The sequence below is a fragment of the Candoia aspera genome, chromosome 1 (genome assembly GCF_035149785.1).
Source record: "Candoia aspera isolate rCanAsp1 chromosome 1, rCanAsp1.hap2, whole genome shotgun sequence".
In the NCBI taxonomy this organism is placed as follows: domain Eukaryota; kingdom Metazoa; phylum Chordata; class Lepidosauria; order Squamata; family Boidae; genus Candoia; species Candoia aspera.
Window position 1 is genome coordinate 176,399,935 of NC_086153.1, and position 22,255 is coordinate 176,422,189.

The window sequence follows — 22,255 nt, forward strand, 5'->3', positions numbered from 1 at the left end:
AATATTAATGGCAGTCCCAAGACTCGCTTAAGTTGATAGTTGCGAGAAATATTCTACCCCATTTTAATCTCTGAATTTCCAAAAAGGTCTTCCCAAAGCAATAAGCCTTTCCAGGGCAGCACTACCTGGTTTAGCTCCCTAGAGGGAGTGCACATTGAGCCTGATGGAGTCTTTGTAATCTTGCATTATTTGAAAATATAATAGCAGAACAAAAGTGGATGCAAATAGTAGTCCTGAAAGGCTACCCTGTTTTGGATCCACAGAAGTATAGCAGAGATCATGTGGCCCAAGCTGGCGTCCAGAATGCCCAGTGCTGCTTCTTACCTGGCAGACCTCAGTGGGATAGAGGAACTGCCATTCAGAGTTGGTCCACAGATATTAAAAGACCCTTCTATCATTTGGTTAAATCCCACTCTCTATCATCAAGGACATTTTCAGATTAAAAAAACAAACATACAATCAACATACTAGCAGATCCATTTGGAGTAACTATGCCAAATACCCACTTTTTTCTCTGGACCTGCCCACCATTGGCATGATGGTGGGGAGTGGTAACACAGCTCCTCACAGGAAAAAAGGATGCTCGGCCCTCCTGCACAGAAATTCCATTGACATCAAAGGCAGTTTGTGAGACAGAAAGAACTTTAATAGGCTTTGTCTGGGAGTCCAGGGCTTAAACTAAACTTCATCCGGTAAAGTACCAATGATGGGGCTCCCAAGGTACTGAAAGGATTATAGATGGCTAAACAAACCCAGCCACTATGATAGAATAGATCCTGTGGCTTCTGGACTGGCCATGCTTGATGAAAGTACTGAAAAAAAGCCTTGTTTGCTTGTTTATTTATTTATTTATTACTGGTATTTCTGTGCAGCTCTACTCCAAAAGAGCTCTGAACAGTGTACAGCAAAAAAAAGAAAGCTACAAACATCCAAATAATAACATTATAATGGTATGAACCAATGGAGATAGAGCCTAAAAAGAAACCTAATGTCCCCCAAACATTACAAATGTTGACTATTCTTAGCTATTTTAGCAATGTAGCTCCCACCAAATGTGTTGGACAATAGTCCTCAAAACTGGCAGCCAGTTTAGCCAGTTTGGAATTCTGGAGTTTGTAGTCCAATACATCTGGAGGGTCCCAAAGGCTATTTGTTGGAAAACAGACAAATATACAACCACTATACTCATCTACTGTAGTTTCCATCAAGTCTATATCCATCAAGTCTTATGGCTTATGCCTCTCAGGCATCTAATTAAATCTTCTAACTATCCAGAATTTAAAATGTTTTTCCAGATTTGCTGATGCATCAGATCTATGTGCTTGACTATCTAATACATCTTATTTTCTTACACTGAACTCTTCTACAAGTTAGTAGCTATCACATGTACTTACATTTCTGATGCAGAAATCTTCAAATGAGCAAACGGTGGTTCATGGTGCAAGAGATTACTTGATTGAGGTAAGGAATCCAGTAGTTGCTCTTCATCTACAAAGGAGAAGGGGTGGTAAAGGAGTTATATTTTAGCAGGTTACACTAGGCAAGGAACCAGGTAAGCAAGCAGAACATCGCCCAGATAAGGCAGCCCTTCCTGAGAAAGTTGGCCCTTCCATTAAAGCACAGTGAAGTGACCCTCTCAGACAACTGATCTGAGGTGTCATAAACAGCAGCAAATTGTTAGTAATTTAATCAGGTGTTAGCTGCATTGTGTTTGCTCAGCATGGGAGGAAATTTTGGGGTACTTCTGGCCTCATTTGCCAAAATTAGATGGCAAGGGTTTTGCAGATTCTCAATTTGGGGGGAGATGTTGTTTATTCGTTTAGTCGCTTCCGACTCTTCGTGACTTCATGGACCAGCCCACGCCAGAGCTTCCTGTCGGACCTCAACACCCCCAGCTCCCCCAGGGACGAGTCCGTCACCTCTAGAATATCATCCATCCATCTTGCCCTTGGTCGGCCCGTCTTCCTTTTGCCTTCCACTCTCCCTAGCATCAGCATCTTCTCCAGGGTGTCCTGTCTTCTCATTATGTGGCCAAAGTATTTCAGTTTTGCCTTTAATATCATTCCCTCAAGTGAGCAGTCTGGCTTTATTTCCTGGAGGATGGACTGGTTTGATCTTCTTGCAGTCCAAGGCACTCTCAGAATTTTCCTCCAACACCACAGTTCAAAAGCATCGATCTTCCTTCGCTCAGCCTTCCTTATGGTCCAGCTCTCGCAGCCATATGTTACTACAGGGAACACCATTGCTTTAACTATGCGGGCCTTTGTTGTCAGTGTGATGTCTCTGCTCTTAACTATTTTATCGAGATTTGTCATTGCTCTTCTTCCAAGGATTAAGTGTCTTCTGATTTCCTGACTGCAGTCAGCATCTGCAGTAATCTTTGCACCCAGGAATACAAAGTCTTTCACTGCTTCTACATTTTCTCCCTCTATTTGCCAGTTATCAATCAAGCTGGTTGCCATAATCTTGGTTTTTTTGAGGTTTAGCTGCAAACCAGCTTTTGCACTTTCTTCTTTCACCTTCATCATAAGGCTCCTCAATTCCTCTTCACTTTCAGCCATCAAAGTGGTATCATCTGCATATCTGAGATTGTTAATGTTTCTTCCAGCGATTTTAACTCCAGCCTTGGATTCCTCAAGGCCAGCTTGTCGCATGATGTGTTCTGCATACAAGTTGAATAGGTAGGGTGAGAGTATACAGCCCTGCCGTACTCCTTTCCCAATCTTAAACCAGTCCGTTGTTCCGTGGTCTGTTCTTACTGTTGCTACTTGGTCGTTATACAGATTCTTCAGGAGGCAGACAAGATGACTTGGTATCCCCATACCACTAAGAACTTGCCACAATTTGTTATGGTCCACACAGTCAAAGGCTTTAGAATAGTCAATAAAACAGAAATAGATGTTTTTCTGAAACTCCCTGGCTTTTTCCATTATCCAGCGGATATTGGCAATTTGGTCCCGAGTTCCTCTGCCCTTTCTAAACCCAGCTTGTACATCTGGCAATTCTCGCTCCATGAACTGCTGAAGTCTACCTTGCAGGATCTTGAGCATTACCTTACTGGCATGTGAAATGAGTGCCACTGTTCGATAGTTGGAACATTCTTTAGTGTTTCCCTTTTTTGGTATGGGGATATAAGTTGATTTTTTCCAATCTGATGGCCATTCTTGTGTTTTCCAAATTTGCTGGCATATAGCATGCATTACCTTGACAGCATCATCTCGCAAGACTTTGAACAGTTCAGCTGGGATGCCATCGTCTCCTGCTGCCTTGTTATTAGCAATGCTTCTTAAGGCCCACTCAACCTCACTCTTCAGGATGTCTGGCTCTAGCTCACTGACCACACCGTCAAAGCTATCCCCGATATTGTTATCCTTCCTATACAGGTCTTCTGTATATTCTTGCCACCTTTTCTTGATCTCTTCTTCTTCTGTTAGGTCCTTGCCATCTTTGTTTTTGATCATACCCATTTTTGCCTGGAATTTACCTCCAATGTTTCTAATTTTCTGGAAGAGGTCTCTTGTCCTTCCTATTCTATTGTCTTCTTCCACTTCCGCGCATTGCTTGTTTAAAAATAATTCCTTATCTCTTCTGGCTAACCTCTGGAATTTTGCATTTAATTGGGCATATCTCCCTCTATCACTGTTGCCTTTTGCTTTCCTTCTTTCTTGGGCTACTTCTAGTGTCTCAGCAGACAGCCATTTTGCCTTCTTGGTTTTCTCTTTCTTTGGGATGTATTTTGTTGCCGCCTCCTGAACAATGCTGCCAACTTCTGTCCATAGTTCTTCTGGGACCCTATCTACTAAGTCCAGTCCCTTAAATCGATTCTTCACCTCCACTGCATATTCCTTAGGAATATTAGTGACCTCATATCTAGCTGATCTGTGGGTCTTCCCTAATCTCTTTAGTCTGATCCTAAATTGTGCAAGAAGAAGTTCGTGATCTGAACTACAGTCAGCTCCAGGCCTTGTTTTTACCGACTGTACAGATGTCCGCCACCTTTGGCTGCAAAGGATGTAATCAATCTGATTTCGGTGTTGTCCATCTGGTGAAGTCCATGTATAAAGCCGTCTCTTCGGTTGTTGGAAGAGAGTGTTTGTTATGCAGAGTGAATTGTCTTGGCAAAATTCTATCAGCCTATGTCCTGCTTCGTTTTGTTCTCCCAGGCCATACTTACCTGTAATTCCAGGTGTCATTTGACTGCCCACCTTAGCATTCCAGTCTCCTGTGATGAAAATAACATCTCTTTTAGGCGTGTTGTCCAGTAGGTGCTGCAGATCCTCATAGAACTGCTCTACTTCAGCTTCTTCAGCATTTGTGGTTGGGGCGTATATTTGGATCACTGTGATGTTAGATGGCTTGCCCTGAATTCGAATTGAGATCATTCTGTCGTTTTTTGGGTTGTATCCAAGCACTGCTTTAGCCACTTTACTATTAATTATGAAGGCTACTCCATTTCTTCTGTGGTCCTCTTGTCCACAGTAGTAGATCTGGTGGTCATTTGATGTGAAGTGGCCCATTCCAGTCCATTTCAGTTCACTGACGCCCAGAATGTCTATCTTTAATCTTGACATCTCACCAATAACCACATCCAATTTGCCCTGGCTCATAGATCTTACATTCCAGGTTCCAATGGTGTGTTGATCCTTAGAACATCGGATTCGCCGTTCACCACCAGCACCGTCGGCCGCTAGCCGTCCTTTCGGCTTTGAGCTAGCTGCGTCATCACGTCTGGGGCTAGTTGAGCTCATCCTCTGTTCCTCCCCAGTAGCATTTTGACCATCTTCCGACCTGGGGGTCTCATCTTCCGATCGTATACCGATATATCTCTGGTTGTACTGATCCATTTAGTTTTCACGGCAAGAATACTGGGGTGGGTTGCCATTACCTTCCCCAGGGATCGCATTTAGTCTGACCTCTCTGTCATGACCTTCCCGTCTTGGGTGGCCCTTCACGGTTTAGCTCATGGCATCATTGAGGTGCTCAAGCTCCAGCACCACGACAAGGTAACGATCCTTTGCTGAAGTGGGGGGAGATAGGTGGTGATAAAAATTGACAAATAAATAAATAAAATTAGAACCTATTAAAGTCAACTTTGTTTCTATCCTTTGTTTCTGTGTCACATAAACAGATTCCTTGACAGATGAAAAATAAAAATCAGCTGCAATCTTTATTTAACAAACTGGATACAGTTTGGGTTGTTGGTTACTCAAGGCCAGATTTGATGGAGAATTTACAAACTTGTGTTTCCTTCTTCCCACTGAGCTTATGAACTCTTCTCAAAACTGAACTGTGATGAAATTCATTTGTATGTCTGAAGATTCCCAAGAATGCCACTGGCCACACAGGCTGGTGTTCAGATAGCTTTATAATCAGCTATGTTCTTCTCACCCTTGCCACTTTTTAATTTTTTTTCCTGCCAATCATTTTCATAATGAAGAGTTATTGAACATTTTCTTTATTTCCTTTACAAGACTTACATGGCCGGCCATCTTATATACTATAACCCTGGGCGGGGATGGTCAGAAAATAACAATAAAACATCAAAGAACAATTAAAAACCATTAACAGACACTCCTGACACCCCAAAAAACAAACACTCCTCCATACATGAAAATCTGATTTATTTTTTCTGGGCCTCACCCTACCCCAGCTTGAAAGCTTCAAGTGGTTTCTTCAGCTGGCTTTATAAAGACAGTGCCTCTATGGCTTTTGCTTTCTGTGACTTTTTGCCCATCATGTGTAAATTATAACTGACTGCATGGGAACAACTTTTTTAGAGTGAGCTGCTGGGGAGAAAAGTGCTACTATCTGGAATAACTGCAGTCACGTTAATGTTAATGCAGGCATATCTACAACAGCATTGCATGACCAAAAGAGAATTGGTGATGCCAGGTTTAAAAGTGAAGTCTTTGGAGGATTCCCTTTTTTAAAAAGCATAATTTTAGGTGGGTTTTTTCTGCCTATACTTTTCATAAGGAACCTTCCAGACTACTAGATTAAGCACCTAGGCTTTGGTCAACAGTGAACAGCCTTAAGTCTGATACATTAACAACTGGCTATTACCAACAGAGGGAGCTCTTGATCCAAGAATAATAAACCACAGGAAGTGTTTCCCCAACCTCTTGATTTAAATAGGAAAAAGAAGCAGATGTAGAAACCTAGCCTTGGCATTCACTTTTGTATTAAGTCGGCTGACTTAGTTTGATACCCTTCAGAAGTATAAAATTACAAATCCTATTTCCTCTACCATCACCCCTATCCAGCACGGCAACAGGGGATAGTATTTCTTTATTCTAAAGAAATACTAAAATATATTTTGAGGTATTCTGTTTCTCCAGCCCTCTTGTATCATGTAAGTGGCACAGAAGAAGTTGGTCAAAATTTCACAAGGAGCCACCAGCCACAATCCCACACACTGTTTTCAGTAGCCTCTTAACTTTTAGGCAAATTATAAGCAGTATAGAGGACCCTACATTGATCTTCTCTGAAGAAAGAACTGTTGAATTTGGTGGGGCTTACTGTCTTATAAATGGACACAAGATTTCAGTCTGAAAAGGATCTGATGTGGTACCTTTACACAAAAGTAAAGACTGAAGAGTGACTTTTTTGTGGGCAGCCTTAGTGTGCAGCCTGTAAAAAAAAAAAGCAGCTCTTGAACAGACTATTCAATTATCATTTTAAATTTATTTGCTGCCCAACTGCAATGGACTCTAGGTGGCGCACAAAACCATAAAAACAGCTAAAAACATTAAATCAGATGGAAAGCCTAATAAACAAACAGTCATGTAATGTATGACAGCTGAAAATGTTTGATGTAGTAGGAGTGGTTGCCAGAAGGGGTGGCATACAAATCATCATAGATAGTTATTTTTAACCAGCACAGCTCTGGGACACATAACCTTGGATCTTTCCAGCCCACTGGAAGTCATTGTTCTTATGGCTGTCACTGCACAGCAGCTCCTGGGCGCACAGAAAATGTTGCCAACCACAGCTAGGGGGGCTGTCTCCCAGTGGAAGCCCTGTTTGTGAGAACCCCACCTCCATAAGGGCACTTAGAGAGATGGAAACTACCCCTTGCACAACAGATCTAAAAGATTTGGTTGCAGTCATGTAAACTCAGCAACTGCCATCTAGCTCCCACCTCAGTTCTCACCAATGCCGCCTCTCAAAAGTCAACTAATCCGACTCACAAAACCCACTACCAGAAAAAGCTTCATAGGTGGCCATTTTGCCTCAGCTGAAAAGGCTCCATTGAAGGAGTATGAAATCCAATGCATTTGCTTGGAATCTTCTGTTTAAATTGGGTCTGTGTACTCATTCTCCGTGTGATAAATAGGTCATTTAAGAGAATTAAATGTTCATTCACTGTCAGACTCCCCAGGGCTACCCCTAGGACAAAGATATTGTAACTACACTTCAAAAGGCATTTGGGCACAGAGTGATGAAATATTTTGTTTGCTTTACTATGTACCCAAATAACTGCCAAATCTGAGAGAAAAAAGTAATGTTGCCAATGTGTCTAAATGGCAGTAAATCAATGAGACACTTAGTTGGACTTTGGACTGTTTGAAACCTAACTGTGGGGAGACTTTATGGCACCCTGGCTCTGTCATTTCCACATTTGCCTGGCTCTTTGCCAGGCCCCACTTGTAAGGCAGGAAATGGGAAGATCCCACAGAAAAGACACATGATGTGGCTCCTTCTGGTGCCAATGCTGGTGAGGCAGAAACCCACCAGAAGTGACTCCCATTTTCTGAGTGATGGAACAGCAGAGCAAGCTGCCTAACACAAGCATCAATCTCCTGCCTAAGAAGAGACATGGAGGATTTGTATGAATGATAACAACCTGGATAAAATCAAAGTATTCTAGTTCCATTCCACTGAGGATCACAGTGACAAAAGCATAGACTTCTTACTCAATATGCAAGATAATTTGGAGATTAATTAATTGGGATATTTCTATAATTTATGTCAGTCCAGGATCCTGTGAAGAAAATATTCCATTAGGCATCTTGTGTATAAGTTAGACAAGAACAAAAGAAACTCTACTGCTCATTATGCTGGAGATGAAATTGTTACAGATTAAAGCATGGAAGCCAGTCTCTTGATAACATTCTGACACTTGGCTCCCTTCACACACACAGTGCCTTCTCACAACTACCTATTTGCCCATTCACCAAGTATCAAATCACCAGTAGTTACACCTTTTCAGTGGGGGGCATCTGATTCCATCAGTCTCAGAAACAATTTGCACCCAAAGTTTAATCCTTCTGGTGTTCTGGTAAGAGTTTCAGCTTCTTGGTTCAAGATTTTAAAAGCCTATATCTCATATTGTGTGCCTTTAACAATGTCCATGCCATTTCTCTCTTGGAAATAGTGCCTGAAAAGCAGCTACCGAAGGCAGGCCTTATGTTTCTTTAGAAGGCAAAAATAGATTGTTTTCATAGGAGTACAAATAATCTGAAATTTAAACAGGAAGAAGTCAAGAGTAATTCTATAACATAGCAATATACAGAAACAAAAAAGCATGATTTTGTTTCAAATCTAAAGCAGTACAGGTTAGTGGTTCATTGAAACCACTAGAGTTGGGTTTCAAATTATGTGGTATTTAAAAAAAAGGCTACAGCACTATTGTTTAATTTGTAAGTGTTAAAGGTAACTATCTGACACTGATGATTGCTAGCTGGTTATAAAGCACTGAAATGCAAACTGTTTGTGGATAAGGATTGAGACAGATTTGATACCGAGTCAAATAAACTATTTGTAGATAAGGATTGAGACATTTGACACAGGGTCACATCATGCTCTCACTTCCCAGCATGGATTTGTGTTTATGTACAAGGTATTATACATATGAGAGCCAGTTTGGTGTAGAGGTTAAGGTACCGGGCTAGAAACAGGGAGACGGTGAGTTCTAGTCCTGCCTGAGGCACGAAGCCAGCTGGGGGACCTTGGGCCAGTCACTCTCTCTCAGCCCTGGGAAGCAGGCAAGGGCAAGCCACTTCTGAAAAACCTTGCCAAGAAAACTGCAGGGACTTCCCCCCAGGCAGTCTCTGAGAATCGGACACGAACGGATTTAAATGTATGTATGTATGTACGTACATATATGCATACATAGACACCCTCATTATGCATTTAGCACATTACTATATGCATTTGGAAATCTTACAAGTCCAGATCCAAGAATCATGTTGAGGGGAGCATATTGGTGGCATCCATTTATTCCTTCTTGCTGTGAGAAATTAGGGACAGCTTTGTTTAAACAGAGCCTAGGGGCTCTTCCCCTTTGCTGGATTAAAAGCTATCTACCCATTCATCAGTCAACAAAAATTAACTGCTTCCATGGCTGATCCTTATCCTGCATTTGTTGTCTCTGTTCTGAGTCACTGCCAGACAATGCTGCCCTGATTGTGGGTATGCAGTATGTGGTAAGTAAAGCACGTGGCTGACCCTATCAGCTTTGCAGCTCTCTCTCTTTAGCACATCACCAGAGATGGGAAAGTCATCCACCAATCATTACTCTGCAGTAGGATTGGGGCATGTCTGACAGCAGGTCTCTGCCCATCCTCTGTAAGCTCCTTGCTATGTCCCTCCCCTACACCCTGTTCTGTCAGCTGATTGGCAGCAGAGAGACCTGACTGGGCGACTGGAGGGGAGGGGAAGACCCATGACCCATCAGTTTGAAATGGTCAGTTATGGCCTCTCTAGCCTTGCTGGTCGCTGACTTCACCTCTGATCTAATGGGTGGTGAAGCATAATAGATTTTACACACCTTCAGGTTGCCCCTGATTTTTAAACCTTTCAAGTCTTTGGCACAGCTGTCTTTTCCTGCATATCTGTAGAACTAGAGAAGTCAATTGACAGATGGGAAGATTTCCTCCCTTGGGCTTCATTGGCCTAGCTGCTGTAGGAAGAAGAAAAGGACAAAGGGGGAAAATACTAACACAAAATGAGCTCTTTGGAAAGAACTCTGGAGGGAGTTTTCAGAAATTGTCTCATTGTTACAGGCTTAACTTACTCACAAGAATTTCTCTGTGTGTGTGGTTCAGAAGTAGAAATCAGCTGGGGATAAAGCCCAGGTTGCGCAAAAAGACATGCTTTAGGAACTTCCCTGGTGTGAGCAACGGGTAGCTGGGGTTGTTAAGCAGCTTAGCTAACAAATGTTGGAAAATCACAGATCAGGAGAATGAAATTCCCCTGCTAATGCATGGCACCATTTCTTTAGCACCGCCAGCAGCAGAAGAAAACTGTCTTTGGTTAGCTATTGTCTGATATGTACAAACAGGACTTGGTTCAATACAGCTAGAAATCTATATGAACCTAATTTATAATTTGTTTTCCTTTTTTAAAAAAAGTAACATCTGGCATTCCTTAGCTGTACTTTTATATTGTAACTTCTATTCTGAGTTGAGACTTCAGCTGCATCTGGATGTAAAAAGAAAAAAAGTGTATAAAAGAGTGAATTCTGGCTTATATAAGATAACTTTGTACAAATTAGGTACGAGAAAATCAAACTGTTCCAGATCCATGTGCCTGTAACATGGCCTCACCAGTCCATCTGATTTCTACATCAATCTATTTCTTATGGATTCTTTTTTGAGCAGAAGCTTGAAAAACTCTTCTAAATGTTCAGAAACTGCAAAAGTAATAAATAAATTCTAATATGCACATTAGTTAAGGACGGGTGGCTCAGGTTAAGTCATATCAGTCTCTGTGCAACACCTGATTGACAAGCATGGTACATCTGTTGTGAAGGGTGCATGTACTTCTAAATGCTATTCTTCTCTAAACTAAATGGAGAAAAGGTGAGTGGGAAACAGCTAATACTTTGAGTCACGTATTGTGTTAAACTATGGCTTGTTTAATCCAGGCGACTAGGACTGTAAAATCATAAACTATAATTTTCAGACCACAATGGCTAGGTTCACACAAGAGGTAAAGCCAAAAACCAACCAATCACATGTTGGCTTAGTGCAATATATGAACTATGTCAGTATTGTTGGTGTATATTGTGGCAAAAAATGATATAAACAGGTAAGCCCCATTCAAGGTGCTGTACTGTAAGTTCTCATCTGCACTCAAATACTCATCTAGTCTTAATTTTTTTTCCATTCATTTCTGTCTGATTCTCAGAGACTGCCTGGACTAGTCCCTGAAGTTTTCTTGGCAAGGTTTTTCAGAAGTGGCTTGCCATTGCCTTCTTCCTAGGGCTGAGAGAAAGTGACTGGCCCAAGGTCACCCAGCTGGCTTTGTGCCTAAGGGGGGAGTAGAACCCTGAGTCTCCTGGTTTCTAGCCTGATGCCTTAACTACTACATCAGACTGGCTCCATTCTTAAATAAAAACAGGCTTTTTAGTCAATCCCTGTGTTCAGTTCATATAAAATGTGTTCCCGGTTTGCACACAAGATTATATCAGCTACTTCCATAATACCAAGTGTTCATTGATCCTAACAAAATGAAATTGGTCTCACAAAGCCTGATTTTTCAATAGAAGGGAATATATGTAGCTCAGGGTTGCAGTGTTAGATTCTTGGTGCTTCCTTCCTTGGAAGAAAACAAACAGCCTAGAGCACAGCCATAGACACCCTCCCTAGGGCCCAAATGAGTGGGTTGAAAATTACTGTTCACAAGATGATGATGATGATGGTGGTGACGATGACGATGATTGAAAGAAATGTAATTTGATTTCACAAGGGAATGGAAAGGAACATACATGATCATCATCAACAAATATCAACCTGTTAATCACTTTCTAATTCCTTCCACCCAATTACCTACAACTCTGTTATTTATCAGCTGGAGTAAAGTAGAGGGAAGTGAAGAGGCTGCAAGATACCAAGGAGCAGTGCTTAGAACCAGTGATGAATCCAAGCCAAGTTTCTGAAATGCTGACTCAACTTCATGGGTGAATCAGACTCAGAAGCCTTTTAGTCATAATTTTCCCCACAGTTTTTGGAACTGTAATTCTCGCAAAAAATTTAATTGCAGTGTCATGCATATGCCTCTAGAAACAGATAATGATTGTAATGACCCTTGGCAAATACTCCAGGAAAGAATGCTTACAGATAACTTATTCCAAAAGCAAGGTGGTAGTATTTGCTAAAAGACCAAAGAGACATAGATGGACACTAGATGGTAAGGAGATAGAACAAGTAAGGACTTTTAGGTTTTTGGGTATCCAGTTTACTGAAACACTATCACGGAAAACACATATAGCATTAACAAGGACAACAGCCATGAGATCAATGAGAGCCATTTGCTGCTGCTTCTACTCAAAAGGAGGAGGGTTAGTACAGCCTGTGCTTAAGACTTTCCAGGGGAAAACAATCTCACAGTTGATATACCAGGCCCCAATCTGGGGTTTCAGTAAACTAGAAGGATTAGAAATGGTCCAGAATAAATTCATAAGATCTTAGCCTTACCCCCATGTATATCAGCAGCAATGCTGAGATTAGAAGTGGGCCTTCCATCAATCAATATAAGGGTAAAGAAAGCAATAATCTTATATTATAGGAAACTAGTCCTCATGCCCAATACTTATTTGGCAAAACAATGCCTCCATGAGCAATTTAACAGTAATAGATGGCTGAATTTGTGTCTAAAACTATTTTCACAATTATCATTAGATTAGGAACTGTTGAATGACATAAATTACCACACACTATTAAGGGACTATTTATTTTTTTTAAGATTTTAAACAAGATAGAGAGCAGGTATGTAAGCTTAATTTAGCCAAATGGTATTGATCTTTTAAAGATGGACAAGGAATGTCATATTATTTACAGTCTCTTTCATCCCATTCCCTGAGACAAGCTTTCACAGAACTTCATTTTCAAACAATGTCAACAGCCTATTTGGATGGAAGATATAAAGGATTACCAACTACACACCGATTATGCATTTGTAATAACTCACAGGTGGAAGATTTGAGCCATTACTTACTGTTTTGCAAATTATATCAGGAACCTAGAGCTAGATTCATCATGCCTTTGTCAATCGAACTGAATCATTCTAGTTTAGAAGAAAAAATCTACTTTCTGTTGACTGATGTTGATGAACAAGTAACTAAATAAGTTGCATTGTTTGCAATGGCCACAACGAAGATACGAAAGCAGATGTTGACAAATAGTGCTGTTAATATTAGAGGGGATATATTTAACTGATATGGATTGTTGTAATTTTATACGAATTTTGCTAAAACCTATAGTTGCAAATAAATGTATATACAACTCTTCAACCTTATACACACACAACTTTGAATTCCTGGAAGAAAGGTAGAATATACTCCCGATGAACAAATAAATATTAGCTCTTTCTTTTGCTGCCTAATTAAAATGCTCATGAGCAATTGAGAAAGCTGATTGCTTTCAGTCTTCTGAAGATGAGAAATAATCAATGGCTCTGGACCCAACTATTCTGATCTTGTTGACATGGAGATATTTTTGAGCTGTTACATATTCTCCATTGTTCTCTCACAGCTTCAACCGGCTGGCTTTCTAATAACTGTGCCCTAGATAACTCACACTCCTCAGAATTCATCAAAGTTTATATTTTGACTGATCTTCCTTTGCAGAAGCTGTTTAAACTTGCTGCAAGTAAATTAGGATCAGAGTTAATTCCTAGGGGCATATGCTCAGGCTCATAATTCAACATTTTCCTGGAAGCTAAATAGGGATCTCTTCTTGTGCAAGAAGAAAACAAAACATTGTGTCTAATTTAGGAAGGGTCCTGGGATAAGTGTTCTTTGTGTTTCCAACCTGAACATAAGTTATACAACTGATGGCATCTTCTTTGGCTAATCTAAGGAAATAGAAGTCCATTTAACACATGATGGCAGTAGAGTGTAGAGGGAGTCCTTGACTTACAAACATTTGTTTAGCGACCATTCGAAGTTACAACAGCACTGGAAAAAGTGACTTACAATTGGTCCTCAATTATGACTGTCACAGAGTCCCCACAGTCACATGATCATGATTCAGGCACTTGGCAACCATTGCACATTTATGATGGTTGCAGCAGCCTGCAGTCCATGATCATCATTTGCAACCTTCCCAGCTGGCTTCCGACAAGCAAAGTCAGTGGGGAAGCCATCAGGGAAGATAGCAAGTCGCAGTCATGTTATGTCTCACTTAACAACCACAGCAAAAAAGGTCGTAAAATTGGGTGTGATCATATGATGCCTCACTTAATGACCTCACTGCTTAATGACAAATTTTCCAGTCCCTACTGTGGTGATAAGTTGAGGACTACCTGTATGCAATGCATCATTGTACATATACCAGATGACACAGCTTACATGCCTGTATGGTGAATGTACAGATAGAGAATTAACAGTTGCTTACAGAAAACAACTGTTTACAGAGAATGAACAACATGCAACTAAAAAGCATGAAACTATTTCTACATACTATACATTTATGTGGGCATGGAAAATCTGTGTAGATTACAGATGGGTAGATCAACCCACACACCCATCACTCATGCCTTAGAGAATGCAGCAAATGAACTGTTATAAATGTGCCTCCATATGCCCATATAACACCTGTGCTGCTGTATATGAACTGCACTGGTTACCAGTTAGAATCCAAGTGCAATTCCAGGTGCTGGTTACCACCTATAAAGCTCCTCATGGCATAGAGCCTAGCTATTTGAGGGACCACTTTTCTCCCATTGTTTTTACCCAACCCATTAAGATCTGACAGAGCAGGCATGCTTCTGGTCCTTTCTGTATGTTTTAGCAAAATTCATATAAAATTACAACAATCCAAATCAGTTAAATACATCCCCTCTAATATTAACAGCACTATTTGTCAACATCTGCTTTTGTATCTTCCTTGCAGCCATTGCAAATAATGCAACTTGTTTAGTTACAAGTTCATCAACATCAGTCAACAGAAAGTAGATTTTTCTGATGGGACATAGAAGGCATGCCTTCTCTGCTGTAGCTCCTGCCCTCAGAATAGTGTCCCCTAAGAGGTTTGAACAGCCCCAACCCTGGTAGTCTTTAAATGAGCCTGGAAGACCTCGCTTTTTCCCAAGGCTCTGGGTTAAACAAGGGTGTGTGTCCATCTTAATGGGTATTGTTGACTGTAATGCATTTGGGCTTAGTTTTTATTTCTGCACTGTCTCTGTGAGTTAGGTGACCTTATAAATTTAAATTCTAAATAATTAAGGAGATTTTATTACCAGTAGAGGATGAAGGGTGGGAATCCAGTTGAAGATAAGTCATAGCAAATGTTCTGATTTTACCCCGCACTTTCTTCTCTGGGGTCAGAAGCTAAGCATGGAATGAATGTTTGTCAAAAAAACAACAACAACCATACTTCTGTCCGCTTTGTTATATGGAAGTGAGAGTTGGGTACGTCAGGAGAAACAAGTTGAATGCAGTGGGAATGGGTTACTTAAGACATGTGTGTGGTAAAATAGGATGAGGTAGGATTGAGAATGAATGGGTGCTGAATAACTGTGGAGCAAAAAAGGTGACCAGAAGGAACAAAGCATGTTGAGGAGACTTATTCATTACAAAGAATGAATGAGGATCAAGTAGCAAACAACTAGAACAAGAGGAAGGGGAAGACTGTGATCCTCAAAAAAAAAAAAAAAGGAAGAAAGAAAGAAATGAGACTGGAGAATAACACAATCTAGAGTTGCAAAATTGTTGCATATCTTTTTAAAAAGGAACCTCCCCTTAAAAAGAAAAAGAAACCAAAGGCAATATATGTACTTGTGTATGAATGTGGTGGAAGCAAGGATGGTTTGTAAGGATAGAATGTATGGAGTATTTGGGAGTCATCTGAACATGGCAGGACATGATAAGTGAGAACTTTCAAGTGGTTGAGAAAGTGGTGGCATTGCAGCTCCAGAGGGTTCTGGATGAAATGGATTATCTAGACTAGACCCCTTTCAGTCAGGTTTCAGGCCCGGATATGGGACAGAAATGGCATTGGTTGCACTTATGGATGATCTCTGGCGGGAACAGGATGGTGGTAGTGCATCCATCCTTGCTCTTCTTGACCTCTCAGCAGCTTTCAATACCATTGACCATGGTATCCTTTTGGGGCAGCTCAGGGAGTTGGGGGTGGGAGGTACGGTTCTGCGCAGGTTCATCTCCTTCCTCCAGGGCTGGTCCCAATTGGTGGTGATAGGGAGTGAGAGATCTGACCCTCAACTCCTCGATTGTGGGGTGCCGCAGGGCTCGGTTCTCTCTCCTCTCCTATTCAACATCTACATGAAACCGCTGTGTGAGATCATCCATCACTATGGGATGAAGTATCATCAATATTCTGATGATAGTCAGTTGTATATCTCCATCCTGGGGGAAGTAAGTGATGCCGTGACCGTCCTTTCCAGGTGCCTGGAGGCTGTGGGGTTCTGGATGGGGAACAACAGGCTTCAGCTGAACCCTGGTAAGACGGAGTGCCTGTGGGTTAATGGCTCTTCTGTATCTGGGACTTTGTCATCTTTGGTTCTGGATGGGGTTGCACTGCCCCAGACAGACCTGGTGCATAACTTGGGGGTCCTCTTAGACTCATGGCTCCTGCTTGAAGAGCAGGTGGCAGCCGTGGCCAGAAGGGCCTTTGCACAGCTTCGTGTTGTGCACCAGTTACGCCCTTTCCTGGATTAGGAGGCCCTTCGAACGGTCACTCATGCCCTTGTTATCTCCCGTATTGACTACTGCAACGCGCTCTACATGGGGTTACCCTTGAAGAGCATCCGGAAGCTTCAGCTGGTCCAGAATGCAGCCATGTGGGCTATTTTTGGTGCCCCCAGAAGGGCACATATAACGCCTTTGCTGCACGAGCTGCATTGGGTACCAGTTTGCTTCCGGGTCCAATTCAAGGTGTTGGTTATCACCTTTAAAGCCCTACATGGCATGGATCCAGGCTACCTGAGGGACCGCCTCTTCCCCGTTACGTCAACCCGTCCCACCCAATCATGCAGCGAAGGCATGCTGTGGACCCCGTCAGTAAGAGAATTCTGTCTGGCAGTGTCATGAGCAGGCGGGGTCCAGGAGGTGGGCCTTCTCTGCAGTAGCTCCCGCCCTCTGGAACATCTTGCCCCCAGAGGTGAGGTTAGCCCCATTGCTTCTGGCCTTCCGGAGGAATTTGAAGACCTGGCTCTGCCACCTGGCTTGGGGCGGGGAGGGGAATAGTCATGCCTGGGGTTGGCTACTGCCTTGAAGTACCCCTTCCACGCAAAGACTGAAAGAGATCATATCCATCTAGACTTTACTCTTATTTATATTTATTAGTAATATGTAATTTTAAAATCCATTTTTATATATCTATTGCTTTAATGAGCATCTTGTTGTAAACTGCCCAGAGTCCCTTCGGTGGGAGGAGATGGGCGGTGACAAATTTGAAAAAGAAAGAAAGAAAGAAAGAAACTCCCTTGAGTTCTGTTTGCATAATCAGAATGGTAATGCTTGCAGGTTAGTGAGTTCTCCGTAGGACTTGAGATGCCTACAGAGGGCAAATGCCTAAGCATATCACTTCTAAGGCTAGTTTTGTTGGGTACAGCAATACAAAAACAGTTGATACAATGCAAGTATGCTCTTCCAGTGAAATCCTATCTATACCCACTTAGCAAGTTAGCATTGTTGAATTCAAGGAGTTACCACCAGGTAAGGGTGTATACAACTACAGCCTTAGTACATTAGTGAATAATATCTAGCAAATACCTTGCATAATGTCACTACTGTTCCTCTGCTTCATGCTATATGTTTGTGGCAAGCTGGAGTATCCCTTTTCCTCCTCTGTCTGCCATGGGTAGCTGTTTCTGCAGAGACAAGTTTCACTTGGCTGATGTCTTTCTCCAAACTCAGCAGAAACACCCTCATTTCCTGGTGCACAAAACAAGATAGAGACATTCCAGCTTCTGTTCCCAGAGCAAGAATAAATACCTTACAGGAGAAACTGAAGTAAATTTACCTGTGACGTCTTGGTGATTTTCAGAGCCAGTCCTGTTTCTTGGTAAATTTCTAGTCTGTTGAGTTAAGGGAGATTCCTTTTTAAAAAGATAAGCAACAATTTTGAAAGTCTAAATCATGTTATTCTCTGGTCTCTTTAATAACTTACGTGCTGGGAGAGCAGCTTGGAGCACATAAAATATCATCACTCTTAGAAAAATCCATCCTAAGTCCTCACCTATAGGCTGTATTTCTATCCCCTCAGCACTTATTTGGATTGCTCTTTCATTCCTTCATTATAACAAGTCATTTTGTTTGTGCCATTGGGTTTTCTACTTCTTGTGGAACAAAATGCAAGAGGTCCAATAAATATTTTATCTTATTTTTATCCTACCGCATCTTAATTTAATTTCATATATTTTAGTTTATTAGCATGCAAAACCTTCCTCCCTTTTCCTTTTTCCAATCAACTCTTACCTTTGCCTATCCTGATGAGGCTGAAATCCTATTAAACAGGTGTTAATTCCAATTTGGTGTGCAGCAGAGCAAACCAGTGTGGTGCCTATTTTAAGCAGGTTGTTGCTGCAAGCAATTATTCTGAGGAACAGGGCAAACAGAACAGTTTCTCCCCAATAGAATAGTTTTATCTGATAGGGCCTGGCCTGAAAAGAAGACATGGCTCCAGAGATGGGCCTGATTCAGTCTCAGAGGCTGTCACCTCCAAATGCTGAGTACAAGTGACTGTCTCCTCTTTTGGCTCCTGCATTCTTATTATTTTCTCCCTCAGGTAATAAACTGAAATGAGAAATGAGAAAAACAGGAAGTGCTAGATTGGGGAGGGAAAGCCATTATTGAAAAGTGATGAAAGAAGCATCTGGGTAGCAAGCAGCATTGTGGAGGGAGACCTGCCTTGATTCAGTTCTCCAGACCAGAAAGAAAGCAGAAGAGCAAAGTCAACCCACTCCTGAGGAGAGATTTCCTACAGTGGGCTCAGTTCACCTTTTGCCAGATGGATTTTAAGGACCAGGAAGAAATCTGCCTTCTTGCAGGAGATGGAAGAGCACAAAAGGGGCTTGGCATGCAGACTGTTTCAATCCCAGGCATGTCTTCCCTTTCAAGGTTCACAGTAACTGATGGGAAAAACTCACCCCTGCCTGAGGCCCCAGAGAGCTGTTAGCAGCTGGAGCGGCCCAGGTTTTCCTGTCCCGATGCCTATACATGTGTTAAATCTCAACACATTTTACACAAACTGATGAAGGATTATGGGAATTTAAATCCAACATACCAGGCTGGAGAGGGCTAAATTGGGAAAAATGGGGTCTATCATGATTACAGTGTCTTCCCTACTAGGTATGTATTTAACAAGGAAACTAAATCCATCCTTAGTAGAAGATTAACAGGAAAATGGGTATGAATCTAATTATTATGTCACATAAACTATGAACAATAGATTAGTGTTATGAGTGACCCAATTACTGAAGCTTTTTCAACACACCAAGATTAAAACGAAGTACAGTTTAGCATATCTCTGATTCTGCAGCAACAATGTCTTTCTACAAAGTACTGCTTAAACAAACTAATAAAATTAAATAAAGCTACAAAACCAGACAAGCAATTAAGCACCTGGAAATTCTGTAACTTTCCTTCAAGGACCACTGAGCTTTAGTTGCCTGAAAGTGCCAGGAGTCTGGAATATAGATCATAGTCTCCAACACAGAATTATAGTTTCCAGTATGCTTTGGCTGGAATGCTTTTCCACTAAGCACATCTGAAACTGGGTTGACACACCTTATCCTCGTTTTACGAATGTACTGAGATAGCAAATAGCCCCATGCAGAAGGGTTATTTCTAACAGGCATACCAGACATACATTAAGATAGTGATAGGGAATGTCCCAAATGTTAGATCAATATGAATAGTGTGCATATAAAGGTAATGTGTCAAGGCCAGTCCTACCATTTGGCAGATGGAATATTTGTCCCAAAAGGCAGATTCTAGAAGACAAGAGGCAGCGGTATCAGTCATCTTGCGACTTTCTTTAGATTCCTCAGATGACCAGCTCTATTGGAGGGCACATGCTGCCTAGCCTAATCTGTCCTAGGCCACCTAAACTGATCCACTGTACCAGATGGAATGGAGGATGCTCTCCAGATGCTAGCTTCTCTATAGGTAATGGGCATTTGCCCAATTTTGGTTTTATCTTGGGCATCCCTGGCTTCCCTGCCATACACCAGAATGTGCACTCCTTAAACTCTGCTCCAAGCAAAGTGGTACTGTGAGAAAAGAGCCCACCTGAGACCCATCTTAAGGCTTCAGTCCTACTTGTTCAATTACATAAATAAAAATTTATGTTATTTAGGATTTATGTTTAGGATTTAGAATTCTAGCCAGTAAAGTTAGATTGAATGCCTTATGCACATATAGAATTATGTCCTAATAATAAATATCTCTGAGTTTGTTTCTGCAAAGTTTATTATTTCCATATTTAGTTTTCTCTAACTGCACTTTAAAATAACGTATCTTTAAACATACCAGGCTTTTATGTGCAGGTGGGGCATAGTCTCCATTCTTCAGTGTAAGAAAAAGTTGGATGCTGTCCTAGAATGAAAAATACAATTGCAGACATGCTTCATGCTCTTGAGGTATAAAGTTTCTCTATCTCTCCCTCTCATCATGTCTGAACATGTTCCACTCCATACTATGGTCCTAAAAGAAACGGTTACTCTAGAGCCGTGGTATTTAAGCTGTGTTTCCCGGAATCCCAGGGTTCTGTGAGAATCATCCAGAGGTTCAGCATGACATTTCTATTTACACGGTATGAAATGTATTATTGCAACATTTGTAACATTTTGTTCAAATAAAGTGTATTACACGAAATGCATTAACGAGTTCCACATTGATTTTTCACGTTGAGAAGGGTTCCTTGGGTATCTCAAGTGTGAAGACCACTGCTCTAGAGCTACTATTCCTGTGGATGGGAAGCTATTCCAGCTGTCAAGAGAGAGTTGCAATTGTCTGCAAGCTTGATGTGTAAACCTGGGCTATGAACATGTACAGCAGTTACTCATTCCTGTTGGACTGATTTAGCCCAGACCTGTAGGAAATGCATTCATTTTCATTTTCAAAAGGTCAGTTTACGTTTTCTCAGTTGGAAAGGAAAATATTATATTCTAACAGTTGGCTTCCAAGATGCACTGCTCTTCAATGAACTCTTGCACACTAGCAAGTGGAGTATGTGAAGCCTATTTAAGGCCTTGTGCTAGAACATATCTGAGACATTGTGCAAGAGATTAGCCAATGCTTTGAGCACACAGAGACACATCTTGGGACCACAGTTGTTTTTTCACACAAGGATCTTACACTATTGAAAAACCCTTTGGTGCAAAGAAGAGGGCTTGTGAAAGTCCTCTGGATCCATTCCCCGGGTTGCAAATGAAGCTTCCATGCCAAACAAGTTCAGTCACACCATACACATTCTTGAGGAAGTGGTGTTCTTTGTCACCATACAATAAGAGTCAGATTTTGCCAGCCCTTCCTCTGTTGGAGATACAGAAAAGCTTTGGTCATTTTAAATGAAGACAGAACTGGAAGAGGAAACAAAGGAAGAGGCTGTTAACCCAGGCTGGAAAAAAGCACAGGATTAGGATCATTCCATTTAGCCTCTGGCCAAAGTTGGGACCTTACTGAAATTAGTTCCTTTTTTAAAAAAAACTTTTTGACCTTTTATTTTATTTACTCTTATTTACTTTTTGAGCAGAAAGGCAGCACAGATTTTAAGCGCTCCGTCTCTCTCACACAGTGGGATTAGAGGAAAGATGCCAGGTGAGGTGACCAATGGAAGATCGATGGTGGCAGCAGGAAGTACCAAGCTACTACCTCAAGGCAGGAGATGGATGGATGTCAGGCTCTTAGTCATCTGCGTCAGTGGAAAGCACAACTCTCACAGAGTTTCTTTACCAAGATTTATTGAAGAGAAAGGGGCGGGACATAGGGATTCTGGCAATTGAACAACTTCCCATCTAAAATGAATGCCCCCCACAGTACATTAGTGTGGAGACTTCTGAATTTTCTTTTTTAATGCCCTTCAGTAAACTGATAGGACTTTTCACTGATAGTGAAGGAGCTTGCAGGGGTTGTTTACACAGCTATATCCTGACCATTTGGGAATTGACCATAACACAAGACCATCATGAACAGACTTAGAGTGTTTTTGGAAGAGGAAGTTTGAGATCCTCAGCCTTCCACCCTACAGGCTAAGCCAGGTTTCTGATCCACCACAACTCTACTGGGAAAATTCAATATAGATTTACTATTGCACAAATTGCTTCTTCCCATACAGTCTCTCTC

General features: G+C 41.5%; 1 protein-coding gene across 1 annotated transcript in view; it reads right to left on the minus strand.

Moving 5' to 3' along the window:
• Window positions 1-22,255, minus strand: part of KIAA2012 (KIAA2012 ortholog) — a 73,219-nt gene that overhangs the window by 16,175 nt on the left and 34,789 nt on the right. The window contains exons 12-15 of the mRNA XM_063304045.1: window positions 20,441-20,506; window positions 17,931-18,006; window positions 17,681-17,842; window positions 1,395-1,488 (exon numbers count right to left, since the gene is read on the minus strand). Of these exons, the coding sequence (XP_063160115.1) occupies window positions 1,395-1,488; window positions 17,681-17,842; window positions 17,931-18,006; window positions 20,441-20,506 (398 nt within the window). The remainder of the gene's footprint in view (window positions 1-1,394; window positions 1,489-17,680; window positions 17,843-17,930; window positions 18,007-20,440; window positions 20,507-22,255) is intronic.